This window comes from Coturnix japonica, unplaced genomic scaffold, assembly GCF_001577835.2.
Source record: "Coturnix japonica isolate 7356 unplaced genomic scaffold, Coturnix japonica 2.1 chrUnrandom858, whole genome shotgun sequence".
Taxonomy (NCBI): Eukaryota; Metazoa; Chordata; class Aves; order Galliformes; family Phasianidae; genus Coturnix; species Coturnix japonica.
This window is the reverse complement of record NW_015440213.1, coordinates 12,857-14,574: the sequence shown is the minus strand read 5'-3', so window position 1 is coordinate 14,574 and position 1,718 is coordinate 12,857. Positions and strand designations below refer to the sequence as shown.

Genomic DNA, 1,718 nt, shown 5'->3' with positions numbered 1-1,718 from the left:
AAAATGGTTGCTCCGGTGGGTCGGGGGAGGAAAAATGGTGGTCGGGGGGGAAATGGGGTCGGGGGGGAAAAGGGGGGGTCAGGGGGGGGTAAAAGAGGGCGGTAGGGGTAAAAGGGGGTCGGGGGGTAAAAGGGGTGACGGCGGGGCAAAAATGGGGGTCGGGGGGGGCAAATGGGGTTTTGGGGGGGGAAAAGGTGGTTGTGTGGGGGGTTAAAAGGGGTGTTTGGGTGGGGGTTCAAAGTGGTGTTGTTGGGGGTTAAAGGGGTTTTTGGGGGTGTAAGGGGTTTTTGGGGACAGAGGGATTTTTGGGGGTTTAAAGGGGGTTTGGGGGGGTCAAAAGGGTTTTTGGGGCGGGGAGTTACCTATACCATCATTGTTGCAGTTTGCTTCAGTTTCTTGGGGATTCTCAGGGTATAGAATACCTTGGGGGGGGGGAGGAATTTGGGGGGGGTCAATGCAAAGCGCCCCCCCCCCTCATGGCCCTGTAGGAAATCAACTCACTTTTCCAGCCCCCCCCCTATATTTAATCATTACCTCCAGTCATTGGTTGTCCTATGGGGAAGACCTCGGCGCCGACTTGGTGGTGATGAGGGCCCATCCAGATCAAGGCAGCAACCTTGAGGGGGGGGGTGATTCTCTCTCTTTTTTTGGGGGGTATTGGGGGCAATGGGGGGGGTCTCATCAGCCATAATTCCCCCATAGGCAAATGGAGCCGTGTCAGTGTCAGTGCAGAACAGCTTCTACATTGGGGGTGAGCAGCAGGATGGGGGGGGGTTGGGGGTCCTATAGATGGGAGGGGGCTCATTGTGACCCCCCCCCCCATTAGATGCTGCTGGTCGACCCCCAAACTGGGCCCCGGGCCGCAAGAAAAAGGATTTTTCCTGCACTGACCGACTGGTGAGCGGCCCCACAACCCCCCCACGGCCCCATGTTACCCTATGGGGGGGCCCAGCCCCACATCTGCCCCCCATGTGCTCCCTATTCCTCTCTATGGGGTCCCATTGCCCCCCATGTCCCCATTGATTCCTATTGATCCCATTGATTCCCATTGATCCCTATTGATCCCATTGATCCCCATTGATCCCTATTGCCCCCATTGATCCCCATTGATCCCATTGATCCCATTGCCCCCATTGATCCCCTTGATCCCATTGATCCCTATTGCCCCATTGATCCCTATTGCCCCATTGATCCCTATTGCCCCATTGATTCCCATTGATCCCCATTGCCCCCATTGATCCCCATTGATCCCTATTGCCCCATTGATCCCTATTGATCCCTATTGATCCCCATTGATCCCATTGATCCCTATTGCCCCCATTGAGCCCTATTGCCCTATTGATCCCTATTGATCCCATTGATCCCTATTGATCCCTATTGCCCCATTGATCCCTATTGATCCCATTGATTCCCATTGATCCCTATTGCCCCATTGATCCCTATTGATCCCCATTGATCCCCACTGATCCCTATTGCCCCCATTGATCCCTATTGATCCCATTGATTCCCATTGATCCCATTGCTCCCCATTGCCCCCATTGATCCCTATTGTCCCCATTGATCCCTATTGATCCCATTGATCCCCATTGATCCCTATTGCCCCCATTGATCCCTATTGATCCCATTGATCCCTATTGATCCCCATTGATCCCTATTGATCCCATTGATCCCTATTGCCCCCATTGATCCCTATTGCCCCCATTGATCCCTATTGCCCC

At 54.2% G+C, this 1,718-nt stretch overlaps 1 protein-coding gene across 1 annotated transcript in view; it reads left to right on the top strand.

Moving 5' to 3' along the window:
* Positions 1–702: 702 nt before the first annotated feature.
* The window catches only part of PNKP (polynucleotide kinase 3'-phosphatase), a gene marked incomplete at its 5' end in the record, with an annotated part of 6,341 nt that continues 5,325 nt past the window's right edge, over positions 703–1,718 (top strand). Inside the window, 2 exons of the mRNA XM_015851261.1 lie at positions 703–751; positions 827–897. Of these exons, the coding sequence (XP_015706747.1) occupies positions 703–751; positions 827–897 (120 nt within the window). The remainder of the gene's footprint in view (positions 752–826; positions 898–1,718) is intronic.